The 14,419-nt window shown below is 41.5% G+C and overlaps 1 protein-coding gene across 1 annotated transcript in view; it reads right to left on the reverse strand.

The window, feature by feature from the left end:
* Positions 1-14,419, reverse strand: part of LRP1B (LDL receptor related protein 1B) — a 1,261,104-nt gene that overhangs the window by 266,673 nt on the left and 980,012 nt on the right. The window contains exons 47-50 of the mRNA XM_065561615.1: positions 14,119-14,247; positions 10,309-10,428; positions 4,517-4,630; positions 4,109-4,258 (exon numbers count right to left, since the gene is read on the reverse strand). Coding sequence (XP_065417687.1) covers positions 4,109-4,258; positions 4,517-4,630; positions 10,309-10,428; positions 14,119-14,247 — 513 coding nt within the window. The remainder of the gene's footprint in view (positions 1-4,108; positions 4,259-4,516; positions 4,631-10,308; positions 10,429-14,118; positions 14,248-14,419) is intronic.

The following is a 14,419-nucleotide window of genomic DNA, read 5'->3' on the forward strand; positions in this document are numbered from 1 at the left end:
CATGCCAGGATTATCTTTGTTGGTATCTTCCGTATCTACAAAAAATGGTGAAATCCTGACCCTACTGAAGTCATTGGGATTTCTGATATAGTCTTCAATGGGTCCAGAATTACACGCAGTGAGTCCAATCCTTAAAATATTTACTACCAAACTAAGGACCCTATTCAGAATAGCACTTAAGCACATACTTAAAGTGTTAGTAAATATTTACAACATGGAACACATTCTTAAGCTTGTGCTTAAAATTAATTGCATTTGTGAATGGGGATGGATATAAGCACGAGGTAAAGTGTTGGGCCACAGTGTTTACTTCTGTGAATAGTTCCATTAACAAACTATGTTTGGCAGTAAATTTTTGTGGAATTGTTTGTAAAGAAGGAACATAAACTATTTAACCATAAAAACAAACAAACAAACCAAAACACACAAACAGAAACCCTAGTGATCTCAGCACAACATTAATTAAAAAGGAGAGAGAAAAAATGTCAGCTAGACTATGAAGAAAGCCATCTGTAAACTTTTCCAACTGTATAAAAGGGATAAAAGGAGACCAAAAAAAATCAGCAAAACAAAAGCTTCTTTCAGAATTATCTATCTAGATATTTATACCCCACTAATCACTGTAGCATCTGCGTGACAAATATAATTCAACTTTGTACAGCACTTTTAAAATGAAGGTAACCCAAATGACTTCCTAATTAGTAGTAAGAAATGGTAATACTAGGATCATGAGGAAAATGAGGCAATTATCATGAGTTCAGAAGAAATTCTCACATTAGCATTGCCCTCTTATACATGAGGTTTGCCCATCACTACTACTACTACCAATTAAAAAAGAAAGGTTCAGACGGTAACTTCATATAAACATTTAAAATGTTGAATAATTATCTGAAGTTCATCCACATTTGGACATACTGGATTTTTTTTTAAATAGTCTGTTAAGTTTTAATAAATCCAAGATGGGACCCCATCATCCCTTCTTTTCTTAAATAAGAACATATTTAGAATACAACCCGTTCCCTTGGTATTGAGGTGGAACTGTTTCTATTGCGCTGAGATATAAGTAAGAGGATTTCTTGGTCTAACAATTCCTCATGAGATCGGTCCCTGAAGAGGAACAAAGGAGAAGAGATTGGGAGTAGGCTTAGTATACAACTGGATAGACTCTCTCATCAAAATCATGTTAGCACCCACTGGTTTTAGGTATGGTGTTCCATACATACATGAAAAAAACAACCATTACTAAATTTCAAAAATGAAGGGATGATGCTTCTAGACTCTTGGGAGCGGGTTCACATCTCTTATCTGTCCTGCCAAAATTAGTATTTTGACCCAGGAGTGAACTGTGCTGTATGGGCAGTTGATGAAGATGGTGTTTTCTTATGAAAGTTTTGCCTCTTTCTGAAAGGTTAGGATAGTGTCTGGTGGCAAGAGCATGTAAGAGAAAAAGGTCTCTGCAGTGTATGAACTGGTTATCAGATACGTTTCCTTTTAGGGGCTGTAGGGTATGAAGTGTGGACTAATAAACCTTCAGTGTATGAAGGGCATTATCTGTCTTTGAGCTAAAAAAGTACAGCCTTTTAAAAGTCAAGTCCTCCACCATGAACTGAATCTTCAATAGGAAGCCAGAACTCTGAACCCATAAGGATCTTCTCATCACCACTGCCATAACCATTCATCATGATGCAGTGTTTGCCACATCTAGAGCAGCTTGTAGGCTGGTCCTGGCCAGCAGCTAGCCCTCAGTCACCAGAGAGGAAGATCCTTCCCTCATCACAGGAGGGAGTTTGTCTATGAATCTCAAGAACTTTTTATAATTTAAAAAATACTATTTGGCCAGCAGAGTTTGTTAAATCACAATTCTATATTGCAAACTAGCTGACGAGTACGATTTTCTGCCAAATAAATCTAATCTTTTAGGCTCATTTTACTTTGGTGTACTCTTATTTAGTTGTCTTTACTTTTTATTAATAGTTGTTACCACAAAGGAAATGATACCAGATATGAGTAAAATAATAATCCCCCCTGCAAGGAGCACAGGGCCTTTTTTTTGGCCTGCCTTCCAGCACATATGAGCTGTTGTGACCAGGGTCTGCCAAAGAACCCTTGCAGGGTCCATAACAGCCTTGTTGATTGGAAGGCTATTTTATCTGCAGTAGAAGATTGAAAGGTGTCAATCAGTTTATGAACGGGTTCCTGAATCTCCTCAAGGGCAAGTTGGCAAAGGGCAAGTTGCAAAGACTTGAAATGGTCTTTAAAGGCATCAAGTTGTGGCCTACTAGAAGGGATCATAGCCTTATCTGGTGATGATGAGGATTTCTGGTGTGGGCCAGGAAGTCAGCAGAATGAGATGGGATCTCTTTGCCTAGATCCTCAGACTGAGGGGAAGCCTGTTACTCGAGAAGCACTGTAAGTCTGTTGGTGCAGCTGAAGAAACTGGCATTGAAGGCCCATGATATAAGAATACAAGTGCTCAGTACCATGGGTAAAGATGGAGCCAGAACTACAGGAATCAAACTAGTGGAAAGTAATGGGGATTCTGATTCTTGTACACTGGGAGATTCCCTGGTGCTCTTTATGCTATTAACACAGTACTGTTCAGCAGAGCAAACAGCAGATTGTGGGTGGAGAATGATGGCATTGACAGTACCATCAGTACTGGTGATACTGGAGCACAAGATTGGAGCCCAGTGGTACTGAAGAAGTAATTCAGGAAGTTGACAGTACCAAGCTCCATGATGTGGAGGGAACTTGAGATGATGCATCACACGTTGGGACTTTTGTGTGCTGCTTCATCACTGCAGATTCAGTACCAAATGGAATTGAGCTTCAGCAGTAGCCTTATGGGGCCACAAGGACTCTCTTGAGGTAGAATGGTGTGGGGAAGCTCTTCTTAGAGGAGACCTTAGCTGGGGATCTGCCTCTCAGTTTCTCCTTGCTATGTACCTTCTTCGCCTGAGATCATGTAGACCCCATCCAGCCTGGAGTACTTTAGATACCGACAGATCATGTACGGAGGGGTCAAAAGACCCATGATCTGAAGCCACTCTCATCAACGCATCCATTAAAAATATTTGGAGGTGACCCTGCCTGGATTTTCAAGTCCTTTGTGTAAAGGACTTACATAACTTACATTTACCAGGGATGTGCAACTCCCCCATACAAAATAAACATTTCTTATGCCTGTCATTAATGGCAATAGTATCCAGACATTAGTGACAATATTCATAACCAAGGGTCTGAGAACTAGCCATCTTAGTACCTGGAAGAAAATAATAAGGATTCTCCTGGTAAAAAGGAAACCTACCCTGAAAATACGATATGTATGGTGCAAAGTAGCAATCTAACTACAACTGGGGATTAAGATAATATCTACAAGGAATGAAAAAAGAGAGCTAGTTGTACATTCAAATGGACAGAGAGCAGCTCCATCTCAAAGCCAGAGGCAGTGAGAAGAACTAAGTGGTGACTGGCCTGCTCCAGCCCTTTATGCCCTAGGTGAAGGGCATGAGGATACTTAAGGCATGTGCCTGGCCCCAACAGACAATGCCGACCAAAAGTCTCCAGTCTCTGACATGTACACCAAAAGGAGAATGTGTATACAGAAAAGCAGTCAAAGGAGAACAAGATTAATATAGTCACCAAAACAATAAATAGATAACTCTTAAAGTGGAACAACTCTCCTCAAAGCTTTGTACTAAGTACTTCAATCAAACACCCAAGAAAGCAGGGGGGAAAAAATCAAGCAACACATACAATTAGCTATTAAAAGTTGCTCGTAGGCTTTGGGCAATTTTGCTGAAGCTTGACACTTTAGACTTTTTGATGATTAAAGTTCCAATTAAATAAAAATAATTAATGACAGACATACAATGGGGAAAAAAAACAGCCAAAGACAATGCGGTTTTCTTCAGAGGAACTTCAGCATTAATTAGTGATAATTTGCATATCCCCTTAACACAGATAATATGGGTGGAGGAGGCAACTTCCTCTGAATATCTTTATTTGTACATTAAACACATAGTATTGAATGGATACATATTTTTCATAGTTTCTCTATATCTCTAGTACAGATATAAATTATTATTTTTTTTCTTTTCACAATTACCTGGACATTTTAATTCATCTGTATAATCTCCACAGTCGTTAGATCCATCACATATCCATTCTGGTAGTATACAAAGTGAAGTAGAATTACAGCTAATAAACCCTGTAGATTTTACTCCAAGCTTATAGAAATTAGTGCAGTCTGTGTTATCTGGAAAGAGAAAATAAAATACTACGCAATCAAATCTATATATTTATAGATTGATCGATCAATGTCTTGATACGCTTTGCAACATGGGTTCCCAGACTTGGCTATATTTTTTATGGGCTATTCAGCTTTGCTTGAACATATTAGTATCCAAGATAATAGTTAACTCAAATAAGAGTTAATTGCAGATCAAATGTGGATAACACTTTAGCACTTTAAAGAGAGACAGAGACAATTGTGACAAAAAACTGAATTTCTTACTGCAGTTCTTTTCATCTGAAGCATCTGCACAATCAATGACCTGGTTGCATTGTGCTGATTTTGCAATGCAAATCCCTTCTGCACAGAGAAATTCTGTTGAAGCACAGATTGAATCTACAAAGTATATGGTAACAAAAAGAAACAGTTAAATGCAGTTTGCATTGCTTTGAAAGTTTATAAGTAAACCATTCTTTTTAAGTAACTATGCATTTAAAGAAAGGTTAAAGCATGTATCACAAGTAAGACCTTTATGTGAAAAGGCCTTAGAAAGAGATTTTTTTTTATTTCTTACACATATATTATCACAAGAGTTGAGCGTTCATAACATTTGCTGGAAAAGAAAGAACGGTTGCATCAAGCTGTTTTGTGCATTTAATGTACCAAAGTAAGGTTTTCATTCAAAATGCACATTGTGATTACAAATGCTCCACTGTGAGATGGTGTTCAACATGACAGTTTCTTCACTACTATAGCTTTTGATAGTTTAATATTATAACCAATTACAAATATAAGCTAAAGCTGCATAAATTCTAAAATATTCACAATACTCAATATAAAAATCATAATATTTTGCATTTCTTATAAGACCTTTCATGTGAAGATCTTGAGCACTTCATAAACATTTGCTTATTACAATATTCCAGTGAGGTATGTAAATACAACTATTATTATTTCCATGTTTCAGAAGGGTTAGCCAATCAGTTAAGTGACCTGTCCAAGTCACAGATGGGGCAGGGGAGAAAAGAAAGAGAGGCACTGTACCAACATTTCAAGTATGTCTAAGAAGGAATATCTACACTGCAATAAAACACCCACAGCTGGCATGTGTCAGCTGACTGGGGCCTGTGGGGTTCGGCTTTTGGGGCTATAAAATTGCAGGTCAGATGTTTGGGCTTAGTTTGGAGCCTGTGTCTGGAACCCTCGGATCCAAGCTCGAATGTCTACATGGCAATTTTATAGCCCTACAGCCCAGACCCATAAGCCGAAGTCAGCTGATAAAGACCAGCTGTCGATGTTTTATTACAGTGCAGATATTTCTATAGTGTAAGAGTGCAAGTGGAGGTGGGCACTCCACCTACAACCCACCAGGGTAGGTAGATTTCAACAACAAAAGGTTAGGAACCATAAGCTAATTTCTACAAAAATTCATTACAACACAACTCCAAAGTAGGAGTAACATCTGTTTCCAGCACATCTAGGTTGCAGGCAAGTGTTGAGTAATGACAGTAAGATGTTATTTGCCTGTTCATTTCACCTTCTGCTTGCTGAGGCTACGGAGTGGAGTTTAAATGTGGTTGACTGTGGCAAGACATTTTTTCCTTTTAAATATCCTGATCCTTTCTCCCTGGCAACCAAAATCTGTTCGGTCCAGGAAACCACAAAAATCTTTTTAACAGAGCCTAAAACTATTTTTAAAAGTAAAAGGATATAAACATATCAATGACAGATCAGTTACTACTTTTTATTTGAAGTGTATTTATCAGTAGGGTGGACAACATAGTTTGTGTAATTCAAATAATAACTTCCTGAACCTTCAACAACCAAATTGTGTCTAAATTTCAAGGAAGGATGGTTAACTCTTTCCCTTCTCCTCCTGCTCCCCATAATTGTTGCTGGTGGTCTTCTGTGTAGTTGGGAACTTCCTCAGTACTGACACAAGATAGGACGAAAAATCCCAGAAAACATCAAATTTTGCAGAATTGGGGCTTCATAGCTGTGCTATACAGCATGGGAAGTATTTACCTGGGAGGCTTTACAGCTCATTTACACAAAATAGTTGCACTAGTTTAACATAAATTGGTTTATAAACCAGAGCAATTAAATCAGTGCAACTGTTTGTGGACATTATAAACTTAGTTTACATCAACTTAAAATCACAACTTGAGTTAAATCAATGCAACGTTGTGTCTAGACCACGCCTCAGAGACATGAAGTTCAATGTGCACAGAAGTTAGTCTAATATCTGCATCTGTTTCTAGAGACAGGGTACAAAGCCTTCATCCTCCTAAAGTATCAATCCTTCTATAAAGAGTGTTGCTGCTACCATTAGATGGGAGGGAGAAGTCTCCCCATTACAATGGTAGTGGAGAGAGAAGCAGAAAGCCTGGTATAGGTAGCTCTTTAAAGGCTTAGCAATTTCAATACACTTTAGATACACATCTGAACTTTGCACCAAACCAGAATTGTGAAACTCTAGAAGTTCATTCAACATTAATACGGAGTCTTCTCAAGAACCACAGGAAGCAGTTTGGTCATTAGATTTAATCTCTGGTGAACAAACCTCTTAGTTTCATTTGGAAATATTCACTATCTTGCTGCCATTCATCCATTAAGCTTGGGATGAAGTGCAAGCCTAGAAACCAGTATTTATTATTCGAAGAAGCAGTTGATTTATTTGTGAATGAAACTTGATAGGAAAAAAAGAAATGAAAAAAGAAACAGCACATTCATTTGTTATCTTTGAAAAGTCTTCAGTTATTTTATTTCAGCTTGCTATAGGTTTACTAAAATGTTTTAAAAGACTGCTCACTAAGAGATAAATCCTGCATGTACACCAAGGGCTCTTCTGCAGCTGAACAGTGCATTTCTGCACTGGGTTGGAGAGAATTTGGAGACCATACACGGTGCTCACTCCCCTGACACTAGAGACCAGCTCTGTCAGAGTGTCAGCATTCTTCCCACTCTCACAACTTCAGAGAGGGTACAAGAGGCCCACAGAAAATAATCTATTAAAAACAAACAAAAAACACCACTCCTTCAGGCTATGGGTTCCACAGTCCTACTCAGTTGTTACCAATGAAAGCAACATTAAACCCTGCATGTCTCACCTATATAAACAGAAGCTTTTTTATTTATTTGAACTTGATTAAGTCTGCTACAACAAGATGGTTTTTTTTGTTTTTGTTTTTTTAATGGCCTATCTATATCTAGATGGATGAAAGCCCTTTGATAGATGGGCTAATTCCTTCCACCCTCCAATACACCACCCACTAACAGCAGTCCAGACAATGGGAGAGAGAAAAGGGTTCAGAAAGTCTTCCTTCCATTAATAGGACAAATCTAGGGGGAAGATGTAAACCACTGATTTTGCTTTGTTTGGAATATTGTGTTCCTTGGTCTCAGACCCACCAAACCTATGGCTTTTTCCACAGACTATCAGATTTAAGATTTTCTAGGGATATGAGGGGAAACCTCTTGGCCCATGTGGAAATCCCTATGTGACTGGCTTCCTTTCCCCATTCTCTGAGCCAGTCCAGCTAATCAGAGATGTTGCCTTGGACAGACACAGCACTCCCTTTTAGGAGCAGACAGGAGAGTTAAAGCAGGGTAGGAGTGAGGAGAGGAGCTGCTGGGCCCATACCATTTTCACAAGATGGAGGAGTAGGCCTGCAGAGAAAGATACCTGCAGCTTAGGTCCAGTTCTGCTCTCTCCTCCATCAAGTGAAAACTGTATCAATCTGCTCCTTGCATTCTCCCCTCCAAACCAGCACATTATTCACAGGAGGAGAAGGGCAAGGATAATGCAGAGTCCACCACGAACTATCGGGGGGGGGGGGTTTCTATTCCTTCCTTCCTGTAAGAAAGTTTGTTAGCTCTCCTTCCACCTCCACACTCTGCTCCTGCAAGTCCAGGCATGGGGTGGGAGGTGCTCAACACACCTCATTACAGCTGCCCCTTTCCTTGACCCAAGCCTGGGAGGGAGGGTTAGAAGAGACCCCTACCATAGCTGTAACTCCCCCTAGCCTATAGGCAGTGTGCAGGTCACAGAGTGAAACACTGGTGATGGGGGGGGAGTGCAACAGGGTGGAGTAGATCCAGAGGCACACGGCTGGAGGCCTCATGGTCCTGCCACACCCTGTCCCAGGAAAGGACAAGAAGAGAATCTTCCAAGCGGACTAGAGTGGTTGTGGGGAAGCAGCCAATGAGAAAGGCTGAAGGGAGCAGGCATTCAGGGTTCAGTAGGGCCATATAAAAGAAGTTGCAGAACACAGCAGCAGTCAGTTGCTGCCTGGAGTTGGAGGAGAGAGTCCTGTGTTCCCGGCTGGCTGAAAGAGCAGCAGGACCATGGACAGCTCAGTGTGGGCAGGGACCAGGGGAGCTAAGAAGGAGTTCCTAGTTTGCTGCTGGGACTGAGCCCAGGACAGTCTGCTGGCAGGGACCGAGGGAGCAAAGAAGGAGCTTCTGACTGGCTGCTGGGTTTGAGTCCAACACAGCTGCGAGCAGGGACCAAGGGAGCAAAGGACCTCCTGACTGGCTGCTGGGACTGAGTAAGGACTGAGTCCAGGGAGGGCTGCAAGAAGACAGTGTCTCGAGAGAGGAAGCCCTGGTGATAACAGTCCCATACCTGGAGAGGGACAAGTTAAAGATGGTATACCCCAGAAGGGGTGTGTTCTGATTCCCATACAGTATGTGAAACTCAGCCGGAGTGCTGAGTCACTGAAAAACTGCCTGAGAAACCACCAAGAGGGGTCACTAGAACTGAAAGATTGCAAACACACCCAACCAGAAGGGGGCACTCGTAAGAGATGGGTGCTGTCTTGTTACAGGGAGTTAGGGAGCAGGGAAAGAGGAGAAGCAAGAAGTCAATATGGAAGGCGAGAAGCACTGGCCCCAGTTAATCAAACCTCTGAACTCCTTACCTCCTTCCACAGAATGAACTGAGTTCTGACCTCTCTGTCCTACAATTAATAATTTCTCCCTTTTCGCTTCATTGCTTCCCCATCCTTTTCTGCGGCACCACATTTTATCACTCCCTGCCCCCTTCTCTGTGCCTTTCTCCCCTGCCCCATACATATACCATCCCTTCCTTCCTTCTTTCTGAATTGGCATTCATGTAAGTGATTATAAAAATATGCAAATTAATGCAAAACTAATATCTAAAAGGTTTTGCTCTGATGGTTCTGGCTAGAGATTTTGTCATAATTATATCTCTTTTGAAACATAACTCAGGATTTGTGTTGGTTATCAACTTCTTTATATTCACTAACATTTTTAAAAGGACATTAAAATATTTATAGCATATGTATTTTAAAAATATTTTTTTCCAATAAGCTTTGCATAGAGCCAAACTGCAACATGGCTGGGAAGAACTGACATGGCTGGTGCAACCAGCAGCATTATCTTTTCTCTTCATCTAGCAAAGCTGCCCAGATCCAGAATAGAGAACATGACACACTGACGCCCAGTATAACAAAGATGCCACAACACACATTGCCACATTTTTTCCTGGACATTCTCACTGCCACAAAGCCCCATCCCACAAGTAGGTGGGGCTTTTAGACACTATCTATCCAACCCTATTAACAGTCACTTAGACTATGACTGGATTAGAGGTTTTGGTCCTGGTGTAACACAAGTTAAGTGATTCCCAATTAGTTCAAGTAAACACAATTGTACATGCAAACCTAGACACTCTAGGATACAACCTTGGTTAAACCTAGGGCTCTCCCATATGTCAATTTTTTTGGCTGGGTTCCACTCTTTTAACATCACTTCTTTTCATCTAATATGATTTATACAGGAGCCATCACTGTGGAACAGCATCTGGGTCTCTTGTGAGCAGAAAAGGGAGAGAAGGAAGGAATGGAGCTTCACCTACACTTACCCAGGATTATTTCACAGGCGTCAGCAAGCATTGTAATGTTTCTTCTGATCTCTCTCTCAGTCTAGTGTATGCACAGACATTTGGTTTAGAGCCAAAACACACAAATAAAAACAAAGAAAAAGTATAATTCCACCCAAAATTACATATACATTCTAGACATAGATAGATAGAAGCAGCTGGCATTTACCTTTACAGTCCAATTCATCAGAGTTGTCACCACAATCATTTGTGCCATCACACATTTTGTTATTTGAAATACAACGGCGATTGTAACAAGGCCGAAAACCTCTCCGACAGCTTCTGTTTTCTGGTAAAGTAAATGTAATAGACATTGTATTAATTTTACACAAAAAATAAATATTTAATTTAAACAAACAAGCAAACATCCCAGAGACATTTCCTTCAGAAATGTTTACGATAAGTTATAAAAAAATATGTGAAACTAATCATTTATTGTCCAACTGAAAGAAGTTGATGGACGAACACATAAACCAGTCAAATACTCTAATTCCTCTACCTACAGAAAAAAGAATCATAAAGATAACCTTATCGTTCAACATCTTGTGATGGTAAGAGTTTATTTTTTTTATTAATTTGTTTAAAACACCATTCTGTTATAAATATATGTAGTGAGGCGATGTGGCTCCCCGCCACCCCAGAGAGGGACGAGCCCTTCCGGACACTGGAGTGGGCGGAGCTAGGGAGCCCGTCCCTCAGAGGGTCAGGTGGCGCCCCAGAAGTACAAAGGCTCGACCTCAGAACTCACTGGAGAGACAGTTGCCAAGGAGGCCATATGCAATATCCAGCCTGGCCCGCAACTGGGAAGCCCCTGCGGCCCTAGGTGCACCCACGGACTGGCCTGACCTGCCCCACGCCCGCTACCCAGAGGAGTTGCCAGGCCTGCCCCACGCCCGCTACCCGGAGGAGTTGCCAGGCCTGCCCCACGCCCGCTACCCGGAGGAGTTGCCGGGCCTGCCTCTCGCCAACTACCCCGAGGAACCCATGATGCTGGACCCCCTGGAGGACACCACCGTGACCCAGGTACCACCAGTAGGAGAGTCTGGAAGTAGCCCAGGGGCAGCCGACCCTAGTCTGGCTGCAACACCACCAGACCCCATATCAGTGTGTTGCGGCCAGGATCCCCACTGACACAGCAGCAGGTCTTCTGCTGCTGCTAGGGCCCCGGGTTGGGACGCAGTGGAGTGAGAGGGCCTGCATCCCCCCCTGCCACCCAACTCGCGGGTGGCAGTCTCCCCCTCTGCCAGGTCCTTTGGAGGCCTGGGCTCATTACTACTGTTTGCGTTGCTACTGATCAGCCTCTGCCTGAGGGCCTGAGCGCCTGACTCATTGTTGCCCCACCTTGACCTAGGGCCCGGGCTGACTGTGCTTATTTCAGTTGCTGCAAGAGCTGCCGAGGGAGACTTCTATGGCCGGACTAATTCCCCCAAGACATCAGCAGTGTGTAGTGAGGCGGTGTGGCTCGCCGCTGCCCCGAAGAGGGATGAGCCCCGGCTAACCTCTTTACAATATAACTATGTTTATGTGGAATACACAAACACTGCTGCTCACGTAGAAACTGAAAAAATGCTAAATTTGTTCAGAAGCCAATGTCACTACATACATCTTGTCAATCATAATGAAGGTAAATTAAAATAATAGAAAATATATTACTATCAAATGCTAGAGTTGAGAGGGTAGCTAAACTGACCAATATGAAAGTATATTCATGCAAGGAGTAAATCTATATGGATTATAAAGAAAAAACGACGGCACCAAGTCTCAGAGCTCAGGTCAACTGACAAGGGTTTGGGTTGCAGGACTAAAAATAGCAGTGTAGACATTCCCATTGTGCCGGAGCCTGGGATCTGAGACCCTCCTCCGTCGCTGGGTTTCAGAACCCAGGCTCAGCCTGAGCAGGAATGTCTACATTGCTATTTTTAGCCTCACAGCCCGAGTCCAAGTCAATTGGATTTTTCTTTGCAGAGTAGACATACTGTAACATGCTTAATTTTACACATGTGAATAGTAGAGCTTGTGAAATTTTTCAAGTGAGTAGTTTATTCGCTGAAAAAATAGTTTCGGATCAACCGAAACTATTAATGAATTTGCGAAATAGGTACTACCATTTTTTTCTGGACTTAGGCGCCATTTACAATATGGAGGAGGAAGTCATGATGGTGACCTTAGAACTTTTAATTCAGTGGTTAGGGCACTTATCTGATGTGGAGGAGACCCAGGTCCAATTCCCACTTCTGCCTGATTTGGAGAAGGGATTTAAACTTGGGTCTCCATGAATGCCATAGCCACTGAGCTATGGGATATTCAGGGTAGGATTTCCCTTAATCTCCTATTAAAGTTTTTCCACCAAGGCTAAATAATTTAAGTCATTGGAGCAGGGATGTGAGCTTGGGTCTCCCACCTCCCAGGTGAGTGCCCTAATCACCAAATTATAGACGAGAAGCTGGATATGAGTCAATAGTGTGCCCTTGTTGCCAAGAAAGCTAACAGCATTTTGGGCTGTATAAGTAGGAGCACTGTCAGCAGATCAACGGATCTGATCATTCCCTTCTATTCGGCATTGGTGAGACCTCATCTGGAGTATTGTGTCCGGTTTGGGGCCCCACACTACAAGAAGGATGTGGAAAAATTGGAAAGAGTCCAGCGGAGGGCAACAAAAATTATTAGGAGGCTGGAGCATATGATTTATGAGGAGAGGCTAAGGGAACTGGGATTGTTTAGTCTGCAGAAGAAAAGAATGAGGGGGGATTTGATAGCTACTTTCAACTACCTGAAAGGGGATTCCAAAGAGGATGGATCTAGACTGTTCTCAGTGGTAGCAGATGACAGAACAAGGAGTAATGGTCTCAAGTTGTAGTTGGGGAGGTTTAGGTTGGATATTAGGAAAAACTTTTTCACTAGGAGGGTGGTGAAGCAGTGGACTGGGTTACCTAGGGAGGTGGTGGAATCTCCTTCCTTAGAAGTTTTTACGGTCAGGCTTGACAACGCCCTGGCTGGGATGATTTAGTTGGGGATTGGTCCTGCTTTGAGCAGGGGTTGGACTAGATGACCTCTTTCAACCCTGATATTCTGTGATTCTAAGTGACTTGATACAAAGGTTTGGGGAGGGTTTAACAAATTTAAGGGACAGTATAGATGAAGGCATGAAGAAGTTTGTAAGAGGAGACTAAAGGGATATTAAGGATGGCATTACTGATGGAGTGAAGAGGATGAGGAGTGACACATCATGAGACCAATATGTAGGCAGGGGCTTCATGATGTACAGCTTTGAATGTCAAGGAGTTTTAACTTAATGTACAAAATAATGGGATGATGCAGTAGCTCAGCAAGGAGGGTGACATGGGTGCAAAAGAGTGTTTTGCTAACAACATTCTGGACAGACTGGAGTTGGCAAAGTGAGTATCAGATATGTAAGAGGAACAGACGGTGGTAGATAAAGCTGGATATTACAATGGTGTGGATGAGCAATTTGGCTGTTGGGACAGACAGGAAGGAACAGATTATGTGGTGGAAGAATAACAATAGTTTCCCACCATATGGATGTGGATGGAGAAGGAATGATAACCCCTTTACCCATCCAGGATATAGATCTGCTTGACAAAAGATAACGGAGTTATCAACTGTTAGAAGGAACTGTAGTGGGGAGATTTTTATCATCTTTGTACTTTATAATACTTCCATACTAGTGTTTTCCTATTTTCAATCACTGACAATTTTAATAGAATTGTATTTAAAAGTGAAAGATAAATCTACATCGCCAGTGTAAGGGTGAGAATAAGTAGGGAAGATTTTCAGATTTAGGTAAGGTGGATTTCTTTTTGTTTTAAGACCAGAAATGGATGACATAACATACCTTGGGAGTCATTGTACTAAATATAAGCCAATCAATATAAAAACAATTTGAAAGACATTGCATTTAATATGAATAATTATGAAGCCAAATTAAGAAGCTGAAGCAACAATGTTTGAGAACACTTACCGCAATAAAATAGTTTTTCATCCGATTTGTCCTTACAATGAGCAACGCCATCACAGGTTAGTTGATAGTCAATGCATTCACCATTTCCACATTCAAACTCAGAATAAATGTTGCATGTGGAGTTTTTAGCTACACACACAAAATACAAGTGTTAAAAGCATTTTTAATAGTTTGCATAGCACAATGAAATTAAGCAACATACAGTTCAAAAGCAAATTACGTTGTCTATGTTTTTTGAAGACTCTGAATAGAAAGGTGTACAACTAGAATCACTGATCTTTCAGACTGGACTTGCTACCTA

This window comes from Chrysemys picta, chromosome 11 (genome assembly GCF_011386835.1).
Source record: "Chrysemys picta bellii isolate R12L10 chromosome 11, ASM1138683v2, whole genome shotgun sequence".
Classification (NCBI taxonomy): domain Eukaryota; kingdom Metazoa; phylum Chordata; order Testudines; family Emydidae; genus Chrysemys; species Chrysemys picta.